This window comes from Culex quinquefasciatus, chromosome 2 (genome assembly GCF_015732765.1).
Source record: "Culex quinquefasciatus strain JHB chromosome 2, VPISU_Cqui_1.0_pri_paternal, whole genome shotgun sequence".
NCBI lineage: Eukaryota > Metazoa > Arthropoda > Insecta > Diptera > Culicidae > Culex > Culex quinquefasciatus.
In genome coordinates, this window is record NC_051862.1 from 101,130,862 (window position 1) to 101,155,095 (window position 24,234).

At 41.0% G+C, this 24,234-nt stretch overlaps 1 protein-coding gene across 7 annotated transcripts in view; it reads right to left on the reverse strand.

Annotated features, from left to right (window-relative positions):
• Nucleotides 1-24,234, reverse strand: part of LOC6045837 (dystrophin, isoforms A/C/F/G/H) — a 170,685-nt gene that overhangs the window by 77,595 nt on the left and 68,856 nt on the right. For 6 of the 7 annotated variants that reach the window (XM_038252468.1, XM_038252469.1, XM_038252471.1 and 3 more), the window contains 4 exons: nucleotides 13,313-13,713; nucleotides 12,957-13,254; nucleotides 12,746-12,891; nucleotides 12,551-12,671 (listed from right to left, as the gene is read on the reverse strand). In XM_038252468.1, the coding sequence (XP_038108396.1) occupies nucleotides 12,551-12,671; nucleotides 12,746-12,891; nucleotides 12,957-13,254; nucleotides 13,313-13,713 (966 nt within the window). Of the gene's footprint in view, nucleotides 1-12,550; nucleotides 12,672-12,745; nucleotides 12,892-12,956; nucleotides 13,258-13,312; nucleotides 13,714-24,234 lie in introns of all 7 variants that reach the window. The other variant, XM_038252467.1, reaches the window with a different exon arrangement.

Here is a 24,234-nt window from a genome sequence, read left to right on the forward strand (position 1 = left end):
CCGACGGTAGCACTACCGACGACGACGACGACGATGGTCGTGCACGGAAAAAGTGCCGACGCCAAAAAAAGTAATTACTCCAAAGGAACGACGACCACCACCAATTTTTGTTTTGGACACGTTGGCGGACGATGTTGACGAGCAGCTGGAAGGCCTCGTGTACTGCCTCAAAATAGGTAAAGCGTCAGTGCAAGTGTTCACATTTGACCAAAGAACTTCGACCTGGTTGTGGAGAAATTTAAGCGTAAAAACTTCAAATTCTACACATTTGACCCCGCGCAGAAGACCGCTGTAAAGATTGTCTTGCAGGGTACCAAGACCGCCCGACCTCCGTCCTCAAGGAGCACCTCTCGGGTGCCGGAATAACGCCGCGAGACATAAAGTCCTCTCGCGGAAGACAACAGTCACAGGTACACACACACTGTACCTGTTGTACTTCGACCGCGGCACCGTCAAGATTCAAGACCTGCGGCGGACTAAGGCGTTGGACGGTTTTGGGTAAACTGGCGGTTTTACTCCAAAATCCGACGGACGCAGCGCAATGTCACCGTTGCCAGAAATTCGGCCACGGCTCGCGGAACTGCAACCTCCAACCCCGCTGCGTGAAGTGCGGTGAGTCACACCTCTCGGAGGTGTGCGCACTGCCACGAAAGGCGGACTTGGGGGAAAACGCAGAACAAACCAAGCCGCGCGTAAAGTGCGCGAACTGCGGCGGTAAGCATACCGGTAATTACCGCGGATGCGTCGCGCGCAAGTCCTACCTCGAGGAGCAGGAAAAGAGGAAGAAGAAAGCAGCAGCGTCCCACCCTCCTCAACGAAGTACGAGTGCAGCCGTTCCTGCAGCTGGCCAGCGTACGGTTCCAGCGGACAACCCAGCGATCCCTCCTGGCTGGGGGCGATCGTTTGCCAGCGTGGTCGCAGCCGGTAGCGGCAATGCGGCCCAGCAAGAAGTCACCGGGGAAGATCTCTTTACCCTGCCGGAGTTCTTTGCTCTCGCGGGGGAGATGATGACGCGGTTTCGGAGCTGCCGTAACAAGGCGGAGCAATTTCTAGCCCTCGGGGAATTAATGATTAAGCACATCTATAAAGGATAAAAAACTGTGATCTAGTTTTAAGCTTTCTCTATTTCTATCCCCTTTTCCTAGCAAGTTTAGTAAGTTTTTTTTTTAATTTTTCTTACTCTTGGTAACACCTTTATTTACAAGCAATAACTGTTCCAAAATGGATTATGATGTAACACACAGCTGAAAGGAACTCCAAAACCCTGTTTTGTACTTCAAAAGAACTTATTGTATCTTGATTATTCACCAATAAAACCGAATTTGAAATTTGAAAACTTTTTCAGTGTTTTTTCGATGAAAAATACGCTTCGGAATTCTGAGTAAGCCATCAAATCGGGCGTACAATTTCACATAAAAGTCCCTTTGACACCAAATTTCTATCTCATTACCGTTTCAGGCTGTAAATGATGGAAAAACACCTCTTTTTCACATGTTCAAAAATGAAAGGGGTCTTACCGCCCCTCCGTCACCAGATATCAGAAAACGGACCTCGGATTCATGATCATGGACAAAAGTTAACTCACACAGGTTGACTTGTGAATTGTGGACCGGTTTGGATGCCGGCGGATTTTCCAACGACTTAATTCCGGGTTAGCACGAAATCCCAACGAAAAATCTATTCTATCGACACAAAGACAGTGGCAGTGCGTGGCCGAATGGTTACGCTGTCCGCTTTGTAAGCGGATGATTCTGGGTTCGATTCCAATCTGCTCCAACCTTCCAACGGATGAGGAAGTAAATTTTCGGCCCCGGCCTTGGTTGTTAGGCCGTTATGTCATTCCAGGTGTAGGAGTTGTCTCCATGCCATAAGTACAAACTACACACCAAACCAAGCCTACTCCGGTGGAATCGCTGGCGGCGGTTGGACTCGCAATCCAAAGGTCGTCAGTTCAAACATTGGGGTGGAAGGTTCCTTGGAGTAGAAAGAGGTTTGGGTGCTCTCCCCATTCAAGCCTTCGGACTCCTTGGTTCGAGCAGAAACCCGGAGGACGTTAATGTTGATGGTTTGATTTTGATTTTTCGATACAAAGACCCCTAAAACGGTGTTATACCCACTTCAGAATGTTTATTTAGCAATTATATGGTAAAATATTGACATTCAGTTAAACTAAAAGTTTGCAAAATTAGGTTTAGATAAGTTTTATATAGAATTTCCAGAGTTATATATACTTTTATACTAAGTAGTTAGTAAACTTTATATTCGATCCAAATTATTTCTTTAATCAGTCAAGGATGGCTATTTGGAGTTGGGAGACTGGATTTATGGTGATTTGTCAACAAATAACATTATTTATTTTAATTTTCCGAAAGGTGTACAAACTTTTTTGCACCGTTTTTGATTTCTGTATTTGTTATATAACTTTTTATGGAAATCATCTTTTCATGAGCTTTTTAAACCAACATGTTCGGCATGAATTTCTGAACAAAACGTAGTACTAGGTTTCTGTCAAACTTTAAATTGTTTACATGTTTCATCACAAAATGTGCAAAGTGCCCAAGGGGTGTAAATACTTTTTTTACAAACTGTATCTATCAAGCAGGAGATATACATTATATTCATAATTAGTTAAAAACCTTAATGCAGGCCAAGGGCGAATGATACTGATGATACCTCTTCAGTTGACGCTCAGGCGAGGAACATCCTGGAAGGAGCGTCACTGACTACGTCCGTAGTCCTGTTAGATCATTCTTGATAAAGACAGTACAGCTCTGGTTCCTTGCAAGTGTCCTATTTTCTTACCTCCTCGTTGGCTTGGTTTTCATGATGACATAGCTGGTGGCCTGTGGAAACGGATCGTAAACCTTTGACCACCGCGGGTCAAAGTCGAGACGGCTAAAAGAAAGGGCGCGACAATGTGGGAAAGGGAAGTAATTTGTGATTGTAGACGGTATTGTTTTGATTCGCAGTATGTTGAGTCAACTGCTGTGGATGTACCTGAAACATCGCACAACGGGGTTTCTCTTCTTTCCATTTCAGCTACCACCTATCTCCTATTTTTATTTTGCTCTACTGATTTTCTAACGCGGCTTCTGTTTACTATCCTCTATTTGATTTCGATTTTACTCATTTGATTCTCTTATTTCTCAACGCTTTTCCATTCTATTTTACCAATTGATGCTGCTGTAACAAACTTTCTGCTTTCCCTTAATTTGGCAGCGTTTATCATGTGCCTTTTCTTTATTTATCTATTTCAATAATTTCTCAACTTCACTGTAAATTGCCCTCAATGCAATCTAAGGTTGTTTGTTACCTCTATTTATTAATTATTGTTAATTTCTTTATCTACTTCATAAATTACTATCTTTCTTTTACTATTGATTCTTCAAATAGTATATTTCTTTCACTGTCCATTGTTTTCATTCTTCACCCATTTCATGAAACAAATGAGGTTCGAGCCCTTACTCAATTTTTGGAATGGTTGAAGAATTAACACAAATATTACTATTGTACTTTTGAAAAACTTTTATAACATGCTTAGGACCAAAATATTATAACAAAACACCGCGACATAAGAAATAGCAACATATAAACACGACTCAACTATAGGAAAGATTTCAGGAGAAAACAAAACACAGTAAATAACAATTCGTTTTTGAATTCAAACTAAAAATAAAACAGTTTTTGCTTTAATGAAAGTTGTTAGGCACACTTTAAATGGTTAGGCGCTTATACTTGCATCAAACCCTACGTAATGTACCACCCCCGGCCGAGTTAAAATGCGTAACCGGAAAAGATGGTGTGCATGCCTGGCACGAACACTCAAAGCGTGTTCTAGCGTGTTGCTCGTACTGACTCAGAGCAAGGGTAAGATGTAGGTGTAAGGGCAGTGCGTGTTCGTCGGGAACCTACACTCAAAGTAAAAAGTATCCTTTTTTTCAAGTTCACCCGTCGTCACCCTTTAAAAGGGTATCGAAAATGTACTGAATTTGACATACCCTTTTAAAAGGGTGACGCCGGGTGAACTTTAAAAAAGGATAGAAAATATCCTTTTTGAGGATTGAAAGTACCCTTTTGAGGGATACTTCTGACTTTGAGTGTAGTGCATAAGATCGGTCAAGGCCCGTTCTTACACTGAAAATTGCGAATTGCGAATTGCGAATTAGTTAAAAACCTTAATCATGATTAATGTGGTCTAGGAAATGGGTGAATTTGGATTTTTTGTAAATATTTGAAATTTTCGCAAAATTTCTCTCCGAAAATTAAATTTAACCTGAAAATATATTCCGTCATCATGGGTGACATTGGGTCTGAGGGTGAGATTGGGTCATACAAATTTCAGCATTTTTGTATGACCCAATCTCACTCCCCAAACGCAATGTCACCCCTGATGACGGTTCTCGAAGTTTTAAAACGGACGGCAATAATAAACATAGGCAAGCATGGTTCTGAACAAACATATTATTTTCACTTTTGTCATTGTTATGTTTTAACATCAAATTCGAGTTCTAGTCAAATTTGAATAGTTGATTGCCTACACCCAAAACTGGGCAGCGCTAGTCCGAGAGAATAATGGCCTCGAGACGAGAGAATAGAGGTACCATTTTTTAAAGGCCCACCACACTTTCCCACACCAAAAAGCTCATAAGAACTTCCTGGTAATGGACGCAAACTATCCTTAGCTCGTACACACATAAACAAGAAAATTGAAAATAAAAATTGAGCCAAGGACTAATTAGATGTGCGGTGAGTTAAACTACAAAGATGGTGTCCCAGAGGAAGAGTCTTCCTCTTGAGGGATCCACGAAATTAAAATTTATTATTTAAAAGCTATTATTGACGAGTGATTACTTAATACTTAATTGTTTAATAAAATAGTTCGTTGAGTTTTTGTTTAAAATATTTTTAAGATGTTTGCATTACAAGTGGAGCGATTATGTACTAATTGCAAATTACTTGGAAGTAAATTATATAGCGTAGATCCTGTAATTTGATTCGTTTTTGGCCTCGTGTTGTAACAGCTCTAACTAATGCTTAGAAGGTTATTCGATTGGCGGGTTCTTCGTGACAGATTCGATTTTGTAAACTCTATGGTGTGATGAAATATAGGATTGTTAAATACATCATGGACAAAAAGTAATGTCTGTATTTCAAAGAGAAAAGCTAGTGGTAATATGTTATGACAACAGATTGATTTTTTTCTAAATCATTACTACCTCCATAAAAAAAACATTTTCACTCCGGATAGTCGAACCACGAAAAAAAAGTTTTTCGTTGTCTAAGTTTTGATTGTCGAGCTTAAGTATGACCCAATGAATAAATCTTTTTTACGATAAAACACTGATTGTTAGAAAATAAACATCATTTTCTTCATTTAGCAGTTTGCTTAAATTCTATGATGTTGAAATTGAAAAATGTTGTGCTTTTAAAAGATTATATTCTGAAAATGTAGCGGTAGCCCTTAGAACAGTGACTCAGTTTAAAGGGCGCGGCAGACAGTCGAAAACTGACAGAAGTCAATAGAATCATCAATTAGACTGTTCTAAGGAATTGTATAATTGATAATCTATTTCCCCCTTGTGATGAGATACAGGTTATCTACGTTACCACATCCAGTTTTCCGCCATTACAGCATGCTGTGCACTGCTCTCCAAACATCTTATTGAATGAAAATTATTTTATTCAAAGGAAATTTTATAAGAAGGAAATTTATGAGTAGAAATTAGGGCGTCCAATTTTCCCGGGTTTTGAATTTCCCGAGAAACGGGAAAAATATTTTTGAAATCCCGGGAATTCCCGGGATCCCGGGAAATTTTTGTAACAGTATCTATGTTTTCATTATATTGATTATGTTTTCAAGCTTAAAATCATAGAATAAGCTCAATAATATTAATTGATGATAATCTTCACTTGAATCGAAACAAGGACAGCAATTTTTAGATAGTTTAAAAGGAATTTCAAAAATATTATTTTTTTATGTGTTTTGCTTTGGATTATAAAATAACCACAACATCAAATACCGTCATTATGGGTCAACATTGGGTTGGGGGGTGAGATCGGGTCATACAAACTTCAGCTATTTTGTATGACCAATCTTACCCTCTAGACCTAATGTCACCCCTGATGACGGTACATTTTGATTCAAATTGATTTTTTTTATAAATAAATTTCTTTTATTTATTTTTGTATATGAAATGGCTAGAAATGCCAGAAAAAACTCTTTGAAAGTTTAATAAAAAACTAGAAGCAGAAACAAATAAAATAATACCGGTTAATGCAAATTTTAGATCAAAGTTCATGTTTTATTTCAAACGTATTTGAAAAGAAATCAACACTACACTCAGAATAGTTACAGGACATTTTAAAGCAATAAATTTGGAAAACGGTGTACTGATTGTTCTGTTCCTGTTTTAATGAAGACAATCAAAACATTATGGAAAAAATGCATCAACAGCTGCCTGAATTCGATGAAAAATAATGCTATATGTTTTTTTTTTCAAATTCAAAATCATAAATATACACAGCAAAAAATCCGTCGTTGGTAAAATCGCATGCAAAAGCATGCACATCACCTTCTTAAAAATAAACACTTAATATTGCACACTGCATGTACAATTTTTGCAAATACAAAAAAAAAAGTTGCAACTGACGGGATTCAAACCCAGCACCAACATTAAGAACAGGCACCTTAGCCCACTTGGCCATCCGACCGATGAAAAGCCGTTACCGTAAACTGGGGTCAATCGGGACACATGGGGCGAATTGGGACAGCAGTTTTAACCGTGTTGGAGCACAATATTTTGATTTTTCTGGTTGGTTTCGGAGACTCAGGCCAACAAAATGTGTACATCCATTTCCAAATTTAAAAGCTTTAAGTGGTCTAATAACTGCTGTCCCTATTTAGACTGTAGTCCCGATTCACCCCAGATTACGGTACGATAAACGCATATTTCAGCTTGACATTTCGGCCAAGTAGGTTTCCCATACTGATGGGCTACATATTTCAGGGCATAAAATTACATAAAATTGCATAAAATAATGCAATATTTATTTTACACCCAGCACTTTTAAACGCAGCTGGATTACTACATTTTTAGCTGTGTAGGGTAGAGTAGTCATCAATGAGACACGGGGAACAATGATAAAATGGCTCTCACAAGTCGTAGTTTCAACCAATCGGGCTCATATTATCCGCATACCACCAAACCGAAGTGCGCATCTCTTCTGTTCCGCAAAAAATCTGTTGCGCCATATAATAATTGAATGGTTTGTCGTAAGCGTGTACATCAGCCCGTGGCGCAACAGGCTTTGACAGGTTGCGCTCGTATTTTGATTTTTGTCTGCCTTCACAATATTTGGGGGAAAGGTGTATCTACTGGATACAAGTCTGCTATAATTGTGGCTTTGGTTAAGGACGCTCCCTTGAAAAGTTATTCATAAATGTTTGATTCTGGGGTGTAAAAGTAAACTATGGACAAAAAATACGTTTTCGCTCGTAGGCTGCCATTTACACCAAGATTTTAGTATTTTTGGGTTCGGAAGGTGAATGACAGATTCTATTGTGGCTCGATTAGATTCCGTGTTTTTTCGGTGAAATTTAAGTATTTCTGTGGCAAAAGTGGTATCAATCGGTTCGTCTTAATGTGAACTGAAGAGGGATTGTGAAGTTTCCCAGAAAAAGCGAGATCTTTGTGATTTTTTGTCATTTTAAAGTTAGCCATATTTTGAATTTTGACGTTTGCACGAAATCAACGCGAGAGAAAATCCCCACGCAGAGAGCTACTGCTTCCTACAGTGTGCGTGTAGTAGTGTGGCTGTTTAGGTTCGGCGTTGTTGTGTGAGCCGGCACAGGCGGCCACGGCCAGGCGCTCGTTACATGTGTGAAGGATTTGTTCTACGGTTGAGGAATTTTTGTTTGGAAGGTGTGCCAAGGAGGAAAGGAGTGTAACCCAACCTTAACCTAAGGTGACAGTTTTCGCGAGTGGTCAAAGACATTCAAATGTGTGTGATGAATGAAAGTGTTCATGGCCAACTAGGTTGGATTATGTTAAATTGATCATTTTTGAAGAAGATTGTTATAATACGGGTTCGGTTTGCCAATTTCACGCACAGAAATACGCAAAGTAATGGCATGTGAGAAGCTGGGGCCTTCGCGCGAGAGTTAAGTCGGTGTCGAGAAGCGAGAAAGTGAGAAGGCTACAAGCGACCCAAGCGGAGATGGTGTTGCGTGGCGTCGAGCAAAGGGGGTAGTGAAATTGATCGTGTGTGTTGGGAAGTCAACGCACAACATCGAGCATCGAGCTACTGAATTCTTCGTCGCTCATGTATGTATGTATGTGAGCGGGAGCGAGGGAGAATGTAGGAGCGTCAACATCGGCTGGGCTGGTTGAGAGTGAGAGAGGATCACAAATAATAATGGTAATGGTCGAAAATCGTTACCATTCGGATCAGGTAAGCGCACTGTGCATACAACTGTATATGCCAGCATTGCTCTTCATATTTTAAGGTGAGTGTGTTTATTGTTATTTTTTTATTTTTTGATTTTAAAGTTTTGCTTGAAAATTAGAAAATCAAATGAAAACAGCATAATCCTTGCGTAAAATTTGAATTCAAAATTTTAAATAATGTAATATTAATAACTTATCATATTACTAAAAACTGAAGCTATTTAATACTAATCTTTGTTCTATCATCAACAGAGAGCGAGTTGTGGCGCTTTAACCACGGCAAATAGTGTCCAGGGCATTTGTGGAAATACATTGCACAGTGGGCGAAATGGAACCCAAAATCGGACTTAATTGAACGCGGCTGGTTCCCTGGTATGAAAAATAGTGTTTCTTATGTAAAAAAATCCAAGGAATCGATTGATGATGGTTTCATCCACCGCACAAAACGGCAAAGGGTCCATTTTGCCCCAATTCCCTGTTTTTTAACATTTTTTCTTGAAAATTGGTCTGTATTTAGAGCGGAGGCTTTATGCGGCCATCAAAATGCACTTAACTTATGTGAAAATGTTCCAGGAATCCAGTAAAAATAACCACTTGCACCGCAAAAATCATCTAGGGTCCATTTAACCCCAATTCCGCTGTAAAAGCATTTTGGCCCTTTTCAAATGTTAGGTCAGATTTTAAAAATCTGAAAATATTTTATCGTAAAGATCAGACAATTTTACATAAGGATGACGATTTGCACTTGTTAGTTTGATACATTTATGTTGATATAGAAATTAAATTAAATAAAAAGATTGAAGAATCAGTTTCAAGCCAATTTTCCCAAACGCAGAATAAACTGCCTTTTGCAATTTTTTTATTTTTATCAGCATAAATGTGTCAAACTATCAAATGCAAATCGTCATTCTTATGTAAAATTGTCTGATCTTTACGATAAAATATTTTCAGATTTTTAAAATCTGACCTAACATTTGAAAATGGCCAAAAATGCTTTTATAGCGGAATTGGGGTTAAATGGACCCTAGATGATTTTGCGGTGCAAGTGGTTATTTTTACTAGATTCCTGGGACATTTTCACATAAGTTAAGTGCATTTTGATGGCCGCATAAAGCCTCCGCTCTAAATACAGACTAATTTTCAAGAAAAAATGTTATAAAATGGGGAATTGGGGCAAAATGGACCCTTTGCCGTTTCGTGCGGTGGATGAAACCATCACCATTCGATTCCCCGGATTTTTTTACATGAGAAACACTATTTTTCATACCAGGGAACCAGCCGCGTTCAATTAAGTCCGATTTTGGGTTCCATTTCGCCCACTGTGCATTGTCCCATCCCCGAGGGTCCCGGAGCACCAAAACTTCTTAGCATGGTGCTCCCAACGATTAATTGCTCTTAAAAACAGGAACGTGAGCGGGGGATCCCCACGTTTCTTCCTCCCCTGTAGATTCAGAACTGTATTGCTGTTTGAACATTCGTGCTCAAACTCAATCCACTTCAACGAATCATCTTTGCGGTAAACTTTACGCAGTTGGCCTGGCCGCTTTAACGTTTTGTGATGCTTCAAGGCAATTTATTGCATTGGGGCACTGCAAATGTTAATAATGACAAGAGGATGCTAGGCGTTAATCAACCTAAGGCATTTTCCAGGATGCCCTCGAAAGACTGGCTGCGCTAGGGTTAGATTAGATTAGATTAGATTAGTAGGCTGCCATTTACACCAAAACTAATATTTCTTCAAATTTCTTTCGACGTTCCATAGGGATTGAGTTGGGCTACAATGTCCTTTCATTAGGTTTGACCAAAATTTAGTATATACCCAGAATCAGTGGCTGTCTCATTGTTCCCCACTCATTTTAGCCCATGGGTAACAATGAGACACTTTGATTTTTCTTCATTAAACTTTTCAAAATCCATGTAAATCTTTCAAAACATGAATTGGAAGTGATTTTGGCATATTTACAGAGTTTTAACTTCATTTAACCAAACATACAAAGTTATTTGGTATAAATATATGAATTTTACAAAATTTAAATACTTTTTAGTATAACTTTTGTTAATTAAAGTTTCATGTTGGCAAAATTGCTTAAAAATGTTCAAGGCAAGTCACCTGCAAAGGAACAATACAAAAACATGATGTTTTACTAGAAAAAAATTGATTTTCGTAGAGTGTCTCATTGTTCCCCAGCTGTCTCATTGTTCCTGCCAAGTGCGTCTACAATGAGACAGTTGAATAACTCTGGCTGTAGATGTCGGATCGATCTCAAATTTTGTTCAATGTTAGAACACACTAAAAGAAAGAAAATGAAACAAAAAGCTCATTAAAACATGCTGATGAAAAAAATAGAAAAATCGTTGAAAGTTGAAAACCAAAAGTGTCTCATTGATGACTACCCTACCCTACGTAAAATACGTAAATATAATACCCACGCTTTTAAAAATATATATTAAATAGAAAATATTTAAAATTTTAACAATTTTTCATAATAAGCCAAATGAATGCTGATAAATGCCGAGTAAAAATTTTAATGCTTTAAAATTCTTATCGATTACTAAGTAATCAACTTGTTATCGTGGAAACCAAATCTGAATTTCCAGGATAAAATTTGAATTTTTGTCCCGGGAATTCCCGGGATGAACGCACTAGTAGAAATTAATACGGAAGTATACTTCCGTTCTACGCATAGTTGTCCCATGTAATTTTTGATCGATTCTGACTTTTTTTTCATTTTTAGGCTTAGATTTAAGTTTATCTTTCGAAAAACATATAAAATCTGTTCGGAAACTTTTTGAAAACAACACCAAGTCTGTTTGTCCCATCGTTGAACTTCTACGCATAATTGTCCTACCAAGTATTTTCTTTCACGAAATTATTAGTTTCACGAAGTATTGTGTCTTGTTTACCTATTGTATAGCACGAGGATTACAAATAAGAGTGATAAACTGCTTACTGGAATGATTAGGGACTTATGGAGTGAATAGCGACCCACGGGATAATTATGCGTAGAAACACAAAAAAAAACGGTTGAAAAATTTCAATCGTGTTTTTCTCAGTTGCTCTTTATTGAATATGGGACAATTATGCGTATATCACTAAAATGTTCAAACTGGAAAACATTTAACTACCGGGCCGGGGTGAGATAGGGTCATACAAATTTCAGCAAGTTTGTATGGCCCAATCTCACCCCCCCAGACCCATTGTCACCCCTGATGACGGTATTTTTAAAAATCAAATGAAAAAGTTTGGCAAATTGTTAGTTTAAGCTTCTTACTATTGAAATTTTACAAGTTTTAATAATTTTTATTTGTATCACATACGGCCTGCGATACTACGGCAAATTGCCGAAATGGCCAGCGAGGTCCAGCTAGCTGAGGACTACTGCCTTAGGGACGATCCATAAACCACGTGGGCATTTGACCTTTTGTCGCACATCCTCAAAAATTAAACGGAATAAAACGTGATGTTTTTTGTTTCTGATGATAAAGTGTTTTTTGTTTTTATAATTGTAGCAGTTGAATATTTTGCCAAAAATCAGCCAACCGCCCAAAACTTTAGGGTTTATAGAAAAAATCGGAAATCTTGAGCGAGTTGTGGCGCTATAACCACGGCAAATAGTGTCCAGGGCATTCGTGGAAATACAATGTCCCATCCTAGAGGGTCCCGGAGTACCAAACCTTCTTAGCATGGTGCTCCCAACGAATACAACCAAATCACGGAGCGTATGGTGGTGTGTCCCCACGCTTCTTCCTCCCCTTTCGATTCAGAATTGTGTTGTTGTTCGAACACTCAGTGCTCAAACTCAACCCAATTACGAATCATCTCTGCGATACGGCTTTACGCAGTAGGCCTGGCCGCTTTAACGCTTGTGATGTTTCAATGCATTCCGATGCAATGGTGCACTACAAATGTTAATAAACGACAAGAAGAGTGCTAGGCGTCATCTAACCTAAGGCACTCTCCAGGATCCCTTCGAAAGATTGGCTGCGCTAGGGTCTGATTAGATTAGATTAGATTATAGAAAAAATCGGAAATCTTGCCCAGGTCACGATCCTACTCAGCATCGTAGGGTAAATTTAGGGCAAAATCTCGCTTGAACGTTTACCTTTATTTCGTACAGTCTCTGTGAGAGACCTTCCTCCGTTCGATTCGTCAATGGTTCGGAAATAAGTTCTCTGGTACTCCGAAGCGTTCGAGTTAACGTGTCGTCAATCGGTCCTGTTTCACTGAAAAGAAAATTGAACAAGAATTCATGACATCATACTTTGATAAAACAATCTTGTTCTTTAAAAATACAAACCCGGTAAAAGAAAGTGTTTCTCCAAGCAAACTTTTTGCAAATTCGTGCTCGCTTAACAAACTTGAAACATCCATCATGTTTCCCTTTTTAATTGAAAATAATATGGCAATGATTTCGTCAAAATGAAGTGATAAATCGCGCATTCCCTGTAAATATGGAAAACATAAAGTTTATAAAAAAAGAAAAAAACTGTACCATATGCTTTGAGTACATTTCTTATAACAGTCATGATGTTGGACACTGATTCCGATGGTGCTGTTTGCGATGCAACATCAATGGCCAATTTGGCTTCCTCTTGCCTTTCTTTTATGTCCAAAATTCGCTTAGTCAGCTCTGCTTCGTTATCTTTGGCAATTGGTTTGACCAGCAAGTCATTGATTCGTTTGAGCACTTTCGTTGTAATCTCATCCAGGTCAATCGACTTGCTGTGAGTTGAATCGTTGAAGGAGCCGTCATTATCGTTCGTTGAATTCAGCTGCTGTGGAGTTGCATCCAGGTCTTGATAGTTCCTGGAAATAATTAAAATAAATTTTAATAACTTTACCTTACCAAAAAAAAAATCCCTACCGAAAGCTTTGAACACTTTTGAATTTATCTCTCAAATTGGCTTGCGTTTCCATCAAGCGCTGCGTTAGAGTTTTCGATTTACCATGCGTCTCCAGAATCAAAGTATCTCCCTGTGATATCAATGTGGCCGCATCCGGTGCTATCGTTAGCTTCAGGTTTTCAATCGTGTTTGTTCCACCACCGCACGAGCTTAGCTGTTCTCGGATTTGGTCGAGCTTTTTGATCATGTACTTGGCGGTTTTGTCAAACTCGTTAACACGCTGTTCGAGAGAGGTTAGTTTTTTGTATGAATCATACCGATAAACGTCTGAATTGAGAGGAGGGGATGGTAGTTCGTCTGGTTGGACCAATTCTACACTTGTTTCACTCATTTTTGTAATGTCCAACGTTTCGAGACGACTCTGGAAATGATAGAGTTTGGTATTTATAAACATCACAAATTATTTTAATATTTAATTCCTTTTTTATTCTTCAAATCAAAAACAATTAAACAATTTGCTGAATATTGAACATGTTCGAGAATATTTTTTTCAGATAATTAAATGTGTAATGTAATGTAATGTGTCCCTAAGTTGCTATGGGGCGCGGGTTCGATTCCCGCCTAATCCTCCTGGCCTTCTATCGGATGGAGAAGTAAAACGTCGGTCCATATACGTAAAAGAGGTTTTGGGTGACTCACCACACATAACCTTCGGACGCCTATAGAAATGAGCAGAAATTTTCAACAGAGACCACAAAAGACCCGGGGGTCGTGAAAGTGGATTGCTTTGCTTTTTAAACTAAATCTGAGGCAAATCTGAGCATTTTTTTATAAAGATTTCTGTAAAAAGGAGAAGGTGGGACAAGTGTTGCAAGCTGAGAAATTACTCAAAAAAATCATAAAACGTATAAAATCAGTGGAATTTTTTGACAAAGGACATTGTCTTAAAGCTCTATCTGCGGTGTCAATGCAAAAATTTTCGAAAATGTAGCGTTACCGTCGCATGCCCTCGGCGTGACATTCTGTTTCTGTTGCGTGGATGCCGTGCCAACTATTTAAGCTAAAAGTTAGCCTCTGGAGGATTTAGTGTCCATCAGACTTTCATCAAAGACAGACCTTACGTTGGGATTTTTATTGCTCACACACACACGCACACGTTGAAAGAAACAGGTGGTGAACGAACTTGAGAGGAGGTCCAAGAAGTTATTGACGGTTGCCAGAGCGGTTACCGGAATACCGAAATGATTGGGAACAAATTGGTAGAGTATCGGCCACACCCGGAGTGGCCATTGCCCTGAGGGAAGGTTCTCCCGGGAGGAAATTTACGGAACCATACAGATTTGGGCAATATGGGTATCAAAATTCATGGTTTTTGATACTGGTGATGAAAATGGCCATTTTGACAGGATTGGCCACACCCGGAGTGGCCATTGCCCTGAGGGAAGGTTCTCCCGGGAGGAAAATTACGGAACCATACAGATTTGAGCAATATGGGTATCAAAATTCATCGTTTTTTATACTGGTAATGAAAATGGCCTTTTTGACAGGATTGGCCACACCCGGAGTGGCCATTGCCCAGAGGGAAGGTTATCCCGGGAGAACATTTACGGAACCATACAAATTGGGGCCATATGGGTATCAAAATTCATGGTTTTTGATACTGGTAATGAAAATGAACATTATGACAGGATTGGCCACACCCGGAGTGGCCATTGCCCTGAGGGAAGGTTCTCTCTAGTTTTTCGAAACATGCTTGTTTTGGCAATATTTTCGTTTTTTGGCAATTTGTTTCCACAGAGGTGCCAATTATTGAAAATATTAAATTAGAATTAATTATTAAAGATTAAATAAATTGGCGAAGAATTTAAAAATATAAATAAAAATGGATTTACTTTTTAGAGTTTTGTACAAAGTTCTTTGTCATATTGGTCATGTAGAACATAACCACCTGCACCTTTTTACTCATATTTTGCCTTCCTCACTGAGAAAAGGCTATAAAATCACTCGAAAATTTAACTTCCTAAGTACACCTCTTAGATATACCTTCACGTATACATATCGACTCAGAATCATTTTCTGAACAAACGTCGATGGGGATGTGTGTAGACATGATTTTTTTCCACTCGCATATCTCAAAACTGGGTCTCGTGGCGCAGGGGTAGCGGCTTCGGCTGCCGATCCCGATGATGCTATGAGACGCGGGTTCGATTCCCGCCTTATCCACTGAGCTTCTATCGGATGGTGAAGTAAAACGTCGGTCCCGGTTTCTCCTGTCTCGTCAGAGGCGCTGGAGCAGAAATCCCACGTTAGAGGAAGGCCATGCCCCGGGGGGCGTAGTGCCAATAGTTTCGTTTTTCATCTCAAAACTGGCTAAATCGATTTTGGCCGGGTTTGCCTTTTTTATGACCGCTTTGGGGTTCAATAAGACCCTATTCAAAATTATTAAGTTTAGTGCAGTATTTTTAAAAGTTACCGTCAGGGGTGACATTGGGTCTAGGTGGTGAGATTAGGTCATACAAAAATGCTGAAATTTGTATGACCCAATATCACCCCCCAGACCCAATGTCACCCCTGATGACGGTATGCTATTAAAAAGTTTTTGTAGATATAAAAGGGTGATTTTTAGCATAACCTCAAAAGGCCGGGTCTTTTTGTTTACGTGCGAGAGTCGTGTCCAACCACCTAATAGTGAATTAAGAAACGTTTTTAGTTTATATGCAGTACACAGTATACACTTTTCCAAATCTTAACCAGCTTTTTAAGCGAAAATGGCGTTCGAATGAAGAACGCCCGAAATGTCAAAATCACGCAGTGGTACCAACATTACGGGAAAAGTGTGCAATTACATGACAGCCACATTTTATTCTAATGTTCGTGCTACACTCAAACCCCGATGGTTTGACACCAACTGTTGTCAAACGAACGGGGTCACTTTTTAGTTTGACACCCATTTTACACGGAGTTCACACACACTACCAAACGTTTGTTTTGATAGTGTGCGTAAGCGCCGTGTAAAAAGTGACAGTTCGTCACTTTTTAGTTTGACTTTGACCAACCAACGGGGTACAAACTAAAAAAGTGTCAGACGAAAAAGTGACCAACCACCGGGGGTTGAGTGTACTGGGCGATTTTGACATTTCGGACGTTTAACATTCGAACGCCATCTTCACTTACAAACCTGGATCAGAAATTCGAACAAACATCATTCAATCCAGCGTTTGGCAGCGTTTACGTTACTTTGATGGCTATGTCGCAGTAGGATGAAACAACGTTTGAATTCATCATATAGAGTTATCTACCTGCGCATGTATTGCGTGTACGTACACGAAAAAGATTGAGGTTAAATTTTGTTCCGTCCAGCAAAACAAATGGCGTGCTAGTGTGCGTGAAATCGGCCTTAGATAACTCTATTAGGTTTTACAGCGTGAGCACACACGCACACACATTTTTACTGAGACACACGTGCGAAAAATGTAAACAGTGCAGCCAAGCTGTCAAATTTCCAACCTAAAAATCGAGTCGCCGTAAAACCTAATTTTCGAAATAGGTACAATCATTGTTTGACATAACCACGCAGATGTGGTTTATTTGTATATTCAAATACAAACTTTCTGAGGGGGGTTTGATAGTTCGTTCTATGCTTTGAATGCTGAATTAATGATGTGAATAAACAACTACGGATCGATAAAATCTTTCAGATTAGTGGTGGCTGTATTGTTAAATTAAAAATCCTCTTGGGGAAGAATTGTAAACGTAAATCTCTTTTTACATTCCATCAACCAGAAATATAACGACTGATTTGAATTTGAATATTGTTCTCGGATAAGCCACTATCGAGATAAACATTAGGTTTTACGCCGACTCGGTTTTTAGGTTAGAAATTTGACAGCTTGGCTGCATTTTTTCCTTTTTTTTTCACTGTCTCAGTAAAAATGTGTGTGCGTGTGCGCTCGTGACGTCACGCTGTAAAACCTTATTGACGTCAGATGTTTGCGCGCCAAAATAGTTCCTTTTTTTGAATATTTTTTCTCAGAAAGAAGGGACCCGTGGTGCAAGGGAAGCGTGGTTGCCTCTCACCCAGTCGGCCTGGGTTCGATCCCAAAAGGTGGCATTTTTCGAGACGCGATTTGACTGATCACGCCTTCCGTCGGATGGGGAAGTAAATGTTGGCCCCGGTCTAACCTAGAAGTTAGGTCGTTAGCTCAGTCCAGGTATAGGAGTCGTCTCCCTGGGTCCTGTCTCGGTGGAGTCACTTGTAGGCAGTTGGACTAATAATCCAAAAGTCGCCAGTTCGAATCCCGGGATGGATGGAAGCTAAGGTGTAAAAAGAGGTTTGCAATTGCCTCAACAATCAAGTAGGAATCTCGCAATCGGAGAACACCACGGCAATACTGTAGAGTGAATAATTTGATTTTTAAAGATTTTCACAACGGTTGGCGAGTACGAAAAGGCTCTCTCAAAGATGTTTTTGTGTTTTTAAACCCATCACCACCACTCCGGGCATGGATTTGGAAGATTTTTGTACAGGTAATGTTGTAGAAAACAAAATGTTTTAGTTGAAAGACGGAACCGTAGTTGAAAGGCCCCATATTTTCTCATCAACCTGCTCAGGCGCTTTCTCGACTCGGTCAGGGACAGGCACTTCTCCGGTGGCCACTCGGGTTTACTACCTATACTTCCTTTTACCATCACCAAGAGCGGATTATTTCCAGCCTGTGTCTTGATGTTGCCATCGATGGCAGCACCTTGATTCAAAGGAAGTTGATTAATTATATGGAAATCCCATGGCTCAGGCTTAGCGGAATGGTTACGCTGTCCGATTTGTAAGCGGATGATCATGAGTTTGATTCCCGTCTCCCATCCCATCTACACCTACCATCGGATGGGGAAGCAAAACGTCGGTCCCGGCCTTGATTGTTGTTAGGCCGTTATGTCATTCCAGGTGTAGGAGTCGACTCCATAGGGACGTGGCGTTACATCGTGCTGTCATCTGGTTTTTTAAAGTGCAAGAGTGGAAAAGTGCTGAGTCATCGTCTAAAAATAGACGGCGTCCTTTCTCGCCCAGCAAAATGAAGTCGATAAAGTAGTCGGTTTTGATGAGAAAAAGTGGAAAATGTGGTCTAAAAATAGCGACGCCATCCCCCTATGCCATAAGTACAAACAACACACCAAACCAAGCCTGCTCCGGTGGAATCGCTGGCGGCGGTTGGACTCGCAATCCAAAGGTCGTCAGTTCAAACACTGGGGTGGAAGGTTCCTTGGAGTAGAAATAGGTTTGGATGCCCTCCCCATGCAAGCCTTCGGACTCCAAGGTTCGAGCAGAAACTTGCAATACAGACCACAATAGATCTGGGGGTCGTCATCATTCCTTTGTGAACCATCATTCAGTGAGGTACTCCTGGATTTTAGCTCCTGAAAAGTGCTTAAAAAGTGCAAAAATGCCTCAGGGCAAGAAAAAGAGGCGGTCCTCACCAGCAGGATCGGCAGATTTGAAGAAGCTAAAGAATCCCGAAGCGCTACCTGCAAAGCCAGGCAGTTTGGGCAAGGACGCTCAAAATTCGTCTGGAAACCAGTTCGCTACCCTCCCTGTGGACGTGAGCGAGAAGGAAGAATTTGAACGACGGGAAAAGTTGCCACCGAGGGGTGAGACACACCTAATCAATTATCGTATCACTAATCAACTAACGTAATTGTTGGTTGATTGGCTAATTGATTAGCGATTATTTGACATACTGTTCCCACCGCGCGTCTCCTGATCTTGGTATCTCGAGAGAAGTCATTTTGACAGATGAAGTTTCCGCATAAACAACAGTCAAGAGATCATTTTAAGGAAATTTTGTCGGAGATGGCTGCGGATGTGGAACCAGTACTTCGAGTTTCTGTGGATCAACCGGATGAGGTCATAAGACTGTTAGAGCGAAATCTTTTGGTAAGAGTTTTAGATTTTGTTGAACTCAAACAAGGAACTGATTATTTCGTCATTCCCCAGGAGCTGTGGCTTGATCGCTGACGACGACCGCTTCCTTACGCGCCGAAGGAGGACAATCAGCCCGACACGAACGGCGAAGAGATCCAGCTGACTGCGAAGCAGATTCTGGACCCTCTGCAGCGCGTCTGAATGGAGAAAAAAAGTATCCGTGTAACTCTTGCCATACGCGGAACCGATCCCGGACATTGTGCTGTGCCAGCTCTGGCCATTCCAGCTGCTTGAACGTGGATCCGCGACTACAGGCAAATGTACGACGTTTTGCTGAAGGCAACATAACAAGTGAGCACAATCTCTTGACTTTGAACTATTAAAAGCAAGTTGAACAACAATTCCGAAAATAATTTAGGGTCTTGCTGGCCGATGGGAAACTGCTGATGGCGGAGGCAACCGGAACACCGAATGACACTACTTCCCCGGATGTGGTACAGCAAGCATCGGCTCAATCACAGCAACATCTGCACCCGCGTCCTGCTGCGTCGTTTAGCCGGAAGTACACTCATCCTGGCCGGAGGTTACCGGCGAATACAGCGACAAACAGTCTGTCGGATAATCCTACGTGAGTTTGCACTCTTGACCCTGAAACGAGTGACTTATTTTGGTGTTCTTTCCACAGAACGATTGCAGGCAGAGTGAAAGTCGTTTTAAAGCGCTCCCACTGTCAGGCCAGTCTTGCGGCCCAGTTTGGAAACCCCAATGGATAAGTTCGCCATCAGTCCCGTTCGTGAGGCCGTTTTCTGTCCAACTCGGTCACCCGCGGGAGTAGTGGATGTGATTTCTGATTACTTCCGTTGCAACTCCGCGGCCAATGGTCACGTCAGATCTGGAAATACTGTCGGCAACCAAAAAACGTCAGCCTCAACAGACACGTTGCAAGAGACCACAGTTGGCGTCCGGTTTGCAGCTAAGCAACAGCGTAAAGACACGATCCGCCTCGCGCTCGGCTTGCCCATTAAGATGGTGAGGAACCCGCGTGTCCCATGTCCGGTGATGGATACCGCGAGGCTATCGAGGAGTTCGATAGCGAGGAGCTAGGAGCGAGAAGAGAGCGCTGTTGAGCGGAACTGAGAAGGCCGAGGCACACTCTGCCGAGAATGAAAAATGTATATTTCATTATATGTAATTGAATGTTAATGAAATAAAAATTCTGTTGTGTGCCTCTCTCTCTGGGCGGCACGATGTTGGGGTTCTCGATGGCAAGTCGCTTTCTTGTCGTTGATTTGGGGCGAGAACGGAAGGAATTTAGCAGGAAGAAATAAGCCATCTAGGCAAGTCTCTGTGATTTAGGCCAACTCTTAACGGTTCCCGGTGTGTACAAAATTCGCCAGTTTTCGTTTCGGTACATTGAAGATCGAGAAGCAGCCGATTCCGTAGCGCTTCTGGAACGTGAGGTGGTTTAGTTGGAAGCACATCCGGTCACCGAAAGAGGGGACCTAAGCCGTCATCTGGATCAACCAGCTAAGCTTCCGGCACTTGCCTGTTTCAAGGAAACCGTTTCTGTGGCCAAAGCTAACGCCTACATCTGAATCGACGAAATGACCGGCGAACTGGAAAAAATGTTGAACCGCTACTTCCGACTGCACAAATCGCTTCCAAATCGGACCAACTGGAAGTGCTCACCGGCACAACATGTTGCACGAGGACGTCACAATCAAATACGGCCACAACCGCATCCCAGCGCCATGATGGACCTGGACCGCCCTGGAATCTTACATTCAAATCCATCCGGTTTCAAAAAGTGACCTATACTGCGCTTCCGTTGTCCCGTGAAGATTATTTGGACGATCGTGGCAATCTTTCTGTTTCCAGGCGTCACAGAATTAACCGATAGATTAATCGATCCCAGAATCCGAGAGAAAATTGTGCTTAAAATATATTTTTGGTTAGATTCCTTCGTAAAATAGCCTCGTTTGTTTTGGTGGTTTGGTTTTCTGACGTTTGTTCGACAGCCCAAGATAAAATAAAATGGTGGGAATACTCTAATTGATTAGCGTAACCTTAATCAACTAACTAATAATTTCTAATCAATTAGTCGAATATTATAATTGATTAGAGCATGTGTCTCACCCCTCGGTTGCCACCCATTTTTGTGAAAACATCGTCATCGGATTCGGTGCGAAAGTGGCTGATCGTGTTTATCAAATCTGGTGCTTTACGAGCTTCCATTCGCTTGTGTGCTGATGGACTCAAAATTCTGCTACCTACCAGAAAGGATTACAACTACGTTCGGGATTTCCTGAACAACACAAAGATTGCATACTACAGCCATGACGATCCAGGTAAACGCCCCACGAAACAGGTCCTCCGAGGCCTGTACGACATGGATGTGAGTGTGCTGAAAGAAGAGCTCAAAACTCTGAAGTTGAACGTGATCGAAGTCTTCAAGATGACGAGACACAACAAGGACATCAAGTATCGTGATCAACTGTACCTGGTTCATTTCGAGAAAGGGTCGACAACGCCGTCTGAGCTGAAAGCAGTTCGGGCAATTTTCAACATCATCGTGACTTGGGAACGTTATCGTCCAGTGCACCGTGACGTGACGCAATGTTCGAATTGCTTGCAGTTTGGACATGGTGGAAGGAACTGTTTCATCAAGAGTCGTTGTGCAACCTGCGGAGGTGAGCACAAAACTCAAGCTTGCGAAACAATCAACGAGAACATCGAAGCGAAATGCTTCAATTGCGGCGGCGACCATTCTACCAAGAATCGAAGCTGCCCAAAACGTGCTGAGTTTGTGAAAATTCGACAGCAAGCGACGACGAGGCACCAACCAAATCGTCGCAAAACACCACCAACTTTCACGGATGTGGATTTTCCAGCTTTGGCGTCGCCAGTAGCAGGTTCTGTTCGAGTGGTTCCAATTCTGCAGCCATTGCCGTTGAATCAGCGGCAAAGAGTTGCAGAGCATACAACACCTCCTGGCTTCAGTCAGCAACCGAGGGAAAACCAACCAACATCAACGGGTGAAGGCAGTAGTGACCTGTTTTCACCACAAGAACTTCTGAACATTTTCATCGAGATGACAACAACTCTGCGTGGGTGCAAAACTCGCCAGGAACAAGTAAGAACTCTTGGAGCATTCATCTTAAAATACAGTTCGTAGTTTACTCGTTCTAGTGATTTTGAATATTTCAATGGATTTATTTGTTTAGTTTTAGGTTAGGATTAGTTGTTAAAGTGATTTTTTTTCTTTTTTACCCAAATGTATTCAATTCAATGCAATAATGTAAAACAATTTCAAGCAAATAAATAAATGTGATCAGTTAATAATAAAACGAAAAATACAACAAAGATGAAGAGCATTAGGCCATACCACTTATCATGTAAAAGAAATGTAATTATTATAAGAATGTTCAATAAAGACATATTTCATTTCAAAAAAACCTGGGGGTCGTTAATGTGAATAATTTGATTTTTTATGGCTCCTTCCCCTTTGCCATGGGGCAGGCCGGATCCATGATTTTATCGGGATAATTGAACTGGAGCTTTCCCTGAGTCAAGAGGTGGATGGCCGCAGCTGGGTCGATCGATTTCGGTCCTTAGGGGGAATCTCACGGTACCTATCCTGATCCTGCATCGTAATGTGATTGGGCACGGTCCGCATTTGTGAGGCAACGATTTGTCCTGAACGTTTGAATGGGTGGCAGATCAGAAGTGTTGGGAGAAATTACTTCTTGCTCTCACAACTAACTACAAAAACACCCGCAAGCACTCACACATAGATCACTTTTATATATGGAAATACTCAGTTTTAGTTTTGGCCACCATATTAAGCTAGATGCTGAATTTTTTTTATGATTGCTGTTTTTTTTTGAAAAATCTGTTCAATGATTTACGGATAAACGGAACAGAGTTCAATTCTCCGCCGGAATACAGTACACACCTTTTTACCTATCTTCTTTATTCAATGTTTATCACTTTGCAATGTTTCTCGCCTTTAGACATTCTATGATTTCACAATGACAAAATCCACTATGAAAAACAATGCTACAACCAAAGATAGCGTACACACAAAAAATATTTCCGAATGTTACATCATTTATGATGTAACACTTTTGACCGTCATTAAACATATAAATTTAAATTCAATTTGATGTAAATTTGCAACAAATTATTCGTTAAAACATGATTTTACGTGTGATTCAACCATTTACTTCGAATCTCAAGTTTACATCAACTGAGTTTACATGTGATTCATTTTTTCCGTGTTGAGTAAATTCACATATTTTTCTGTGAATCAAAAAAAGTTCCCTTGTACCTATAGATTAGGCAACGACCCATGTAGTCTACTTGTGTTTAACGAAATAAATAAATAAAAATAAATAAATAAATAAACATGTTTTGATCTAATTTACGTTGAGCCACCCTATTGGTGGTAACGTGATGATTGGCCTGTGGGTGGACGACAACTAGGCTAGGCTGATAAAAACGTGCAAGTCAGCGAAGGAGGCCTGGGAGAAGTTGAAGGACCACCACGACCAGCGTTCCGTTGTGTACCTCCTCAAGAAGCTGGCCCGGCTGGACCTTCCGGAGGGCGGCGAGGTGGAGGAGCACATCCAGGTGTTCAACGAGCAACGAGTTCGAGGTACCGGAAGCGGAACCATCGTCGGAGTCAACGGTGAAGGAAATCCGGTCGACATCGAGCTCCACGACGTCCTCTACGTCCCCAAACTCACCAGCGGACTGATTTCGGTGAGCACACTTGCAGCGAAAGGATTCAATGTTGTGTTCAACGGCGAACGCTGTGAAGTCCGGAACCGTGCAGGACTGGTAGCAGCACAAGGGACCCGTCACGGAATCCTCTACCGATTGTGCACTTCGGACCAAGCAATGATCACAGTGCAGAGGAGCCACACTGCTAACTGCCAACATACCTGGCATCGTCGGCTCGGTCATCGTGATCAAGAGGTGGTTCAAGCGATTCCGGGGAAGTTTGCGGAAGGGATCAAGGTT